This window comes from Sinocyclocheilus grahami, unplaced genomic scaffold (genome assembly GCF_001515645.1).
Source record: "Sinocyclocheilus grahami isolate Dianchi unplaced genomic scaffold, SAMN03320097.WGS_v1.1 scaffold4145.1, whole genome shotgun sequence".
Classification (NCBI taxonomy): Eukaryota; Metazoa; Chordata; class Actinopteri; order Cypriniformes; family Cyprinidae; genus Sinocyclocheilus; species Sinocyclocheilus grahami.
The window spans coordinates 13,422-16,514 of record NW_015509139.1 but is presented as its reverse complement, the minus strand read 5'-3'; the positions used below and the strand labels follow the sequence as shown (position 1 = coordinate 16,514).

At 35.8% G+C, this 3,093-nt stretch overlaps 1 protein-coding gene across 7 annotated transcripts; it reads right to left on the bottom strand.

The window, feature by feature from the left end:
- Positions 1–257: 257 nt before the first annotated feature.
- LOC107576680 (NK-tumor recognition protein-like) lies at positions 258–2,735 on the bottom strand. Of its 7 annotated transcripts, XR_001608097.1 has the most exons (4): positions 2,197–2,735; positions 1,471–1,496; positions 937–966; positions 682–742 (listed from the first exon to the last, which is right to left on the bottom strand). XR_001608097.1 is itself a non-coding variant. In XM_016262822.1 (3 exons), exons 1-3 carry the CDS (start codon positions 2,331–2,333, stop codon positions 568–570), a joined length of 342 nt encoding a protein of 113 aa, XP_016118308.1. In that variant the 5' UTR covers positions 2,334–2,735; the 3' UTR covers positions 258–567. The 7 variants fall into 7 exon arrangements, 1 of the variants encoding a protein (XP_016118308.1); XM_016262822.1 differs by lacking the exon at positions 1,471–1,496 and having other exon boundaries at positions 258–742; XR_001608096.1 differs by having other exon boundaries at positions 1,471–2,735.
- Between the last annotated feature and the right edge of the window lie 358 nt (positions 2,736–3,093).

Here is a 3,093-nt window from a genome sequence, read left to right as displayed (position 1 = left end):
TCATCCAGGCATTTGAAGTGCACTTTTTGCAATTTTCAGAGTGAAACACACTAATCACATTATTTAAACAAAAAACTGGCAGAGAATAGTGCACAAGAATGCAAACTGTGATGCACATACTATGTCCAAACCAATCATATTGCAAGTAAAAAATGAAAAATACATTGTAAAATATTATATTTGAGATACATCTATAAGAATCAGGATTTTGAACCAGCTTGATTTCACTGTGGGCAGCACTGCCCAGAATGACATGATAAAAATACAAATCAAGTGACAGGCAAAATGTCTTGTTGCACATCACTTGCTGTGGGTGGTTAGGGAAAAAACTCTCGATTGTTACTTGATGCTTCGTAGCATCATGCCTGGTTAGGACACCGTGTAAGTGTGTGTATTAAATTTGGTGTCTGCAGTGTTTCAAAGCACCCGTCATTTTGTTTTATGATCTTTCACAGTTCCATTTTTAAACCATATTTCACTCCACAATGTAGATTAAAAAATATTTTCCATTAGGTAAAGACAAACAGCATAGTGACAGGCGGAAAGTGTGCAGCCAAAATTCCTAGTTTATCTCTCGCACTCAGGAACAAGCTTACCATCGTTAGCAGACTTTGTAATCAGCTGTCCGCAGTCAATCACTCTGACGTCAGCATAGGGTCTGCTGGCTGAGTCGGTCTTCAGCCCTTCGATTTTCTTTATGACCTCAAAGCCAGAGATGACCAGCCCAAAGACCACATGCACTCTAAATTAGATCAAAAATCCTTACAGTTACAAGAAATTGTGGGATTTAAGGATACAGCTTGCATCCAAATGATCCTATAATAAATAAATACACTTTTTGTTTTCTTCAAATGATTTGCTCCTATGGTATGGTTTGAACAGATTTGCAACATATATAAATTGTTACACAAAACCATTGGATCATTGTGAACGTACCCATCTAGATGAGGCGCTGTCTTAGTAGTTCTATTGTCAGGTAAATGACATAATGGAGTCCAGGTCATCCAACAGGGACATGTGGGGGGATAAAGATAAAGGGAAATAAATTTAGTCTAAAAAAAGCATTCAGTCTGTCATCAAGAAGAAATTTGTATGCATCAATTCAAACACTGAGGAATTTAAAACCAGCAGTGCTTGCACAATAACACTGGCTGGATGAATAAATTCTAATGATGAACAGGAACAGGTCCAACATCTGTCAGCATTATGCTGACAAAACCAATTAAACCCATTTAAAAATATTATAGGGACATTAGAAATCAGTGTGTCCATTGCAAGAAAATACATCCTGTAATTTTAAACTTGAAATACGTCAATAATTGAAAGACTTCAAGGTTCTCTGTGCTGGGAGAACAGATTTTTTTATGAGGTGAAAATTATTTAAAGATAAATAAGAAGCCAGTGCTAGCTAAAAGCAACCAGAAATACACAGTCAGGAGAGAGAAGCACAGCCTTGGAGAGACACTTTACCTTGGTAGAGCAGGATGCTAGAGTTTCTGCAAATTTTACACAAAAACGGCAAGAGAAAAATTGTAATACATTTGTAGGCAAAAATGAATTCTTTCTGATTATAAAATATTTCTAAATGCACATTGACAAGGGAAAAGGAGAATGAAAATGCACCTGCATCCCACACGAACATGTAGACTATGTAGAGTTTCCAAAATAAATATATATGTGGTAAAGAGATTGAGGAAGTCTGGGAAGGTTAGAGAGAGTGTGAACGGCAAAGGAGTAAACTAAGATGATTGTATTACTAAATCAATTAAAAAAAAAAGTAGACAGAACATAAAATGTTCCTTCTTTACCATCTTGCTTTTCTACTGAAAATCACTAGTGGTCTTTAAAAATGTTATTGATGTGTCAACGAATTGGGATTGACATAAGTATGAGTCAGTATATAAGCAAGTATAACACTTGGATCAAATTTAAAAGCCTAGATGCTCTTTGTGCTTTTGGCCAATCTCTTAAAACAGATACAGGTTTTCAAATGCACATCATTATAAAGGCTATGACTGAAGCAAAATAGTTCTGTAGAAATGATCTGAACACTGGGGGAATACATAATCTATACGTATTGCACGTGTCATTTAATAATGACCAGTCAGTCAGATTAAATGGTAAGCAGAATGAATGGTTATTTCTATGCACTCATACACCCTCTCTGTGTCTTATACCAGTGTAAATAGTACTTACATGAAGAACTGGGACCCATTCGTGTCTTTGCCACGGTTGGCCATCGACAAGAGGAAGGCTCTATCATGTTTGAGAGTAAAGTTCTCGTCTGTTGAAGAGAGAGATACCGACAAAAAAGTACACTGAGAGCTTGTCATCTGCTTCAAAAAGTTGTGTTAAGGAGAAGGACAGGAGCAGGCAAAGAGATGTTCATGAACACCTGATATCAGTGATGCTTCTGTGCTGCTTCTGTACTCTTGAGTGTTTCTCGTGCTCTTTAGAATAAAATCGAGAGATTTTCTACTAAAACAACTACTGTTTACATCAAAACCTTTTGCCAAGTTGGGCTGAATTATTTAGAAAAAGTAACGGTTCACCCAAAACTGAAAATTCTGCCATTAATTTTTCATTCTCATGTCATTCCAACCAAAACTTTTTTCCGTGGAACACAAAAGGAAAAATTAGTCATCAAATACAGCCCTTTTCCATGCAACTGCTAGAGTTTTGAAGCTTCAAAAAAGATGCAAAAATGTTTTATAAAGAAGTATTTTAAAAGTTAATTACAATTGCTTGGAAACACATTATTTAAATTTCCTTTTTTTGTTCTACTAAAGAAAGTAAGGCATGTAGGTTTGGAATGACATGAGAGATGAATAAATTACCTTTTTGGTTGAACTAATCTAATTAAACTAACTAATTAAAGGTTGGATTATGTTCAAGAGTATTGTATTTTATGACAACCCATCCTGGAAAAATTAAGAAAGAATCATTCAAACATCAGAGAAGTCAGTTAACCAAATCAATTTCACGGTCCACATATCCATGAGCACACTGTGCAGCGTGGACGTTTTTGGTCATGGTTTACATAAGGGATTGGGGAATGTTTAGTTTACATTGTGTTACTGCACTGTGTACATC

Bases quoted from the DNA above. Each gene is read 5' to 3' on its own strand.
- LOC107576680 (XM_016262822.1), bottom strand. From the start codon at position 2,333: ATGACAAGCTCTCAGTGTACTTTTTTGTCGGTATCTCTCTCTTCAACA. The intron at 967-2,196 runs GTAAGTACTATT...ACCTGACAATAG, and splicing joins AATGGGTCCCAGTTCTTCAT to AACTACTAAGACAGCGCCTC. The intron at 743-936 runs GTACGTTCACAA...GATCTAATTTAG, and splicing joins ACAGCGCCTCATCTAGATGG to AGTGCATGTGGTCTTTGGGC.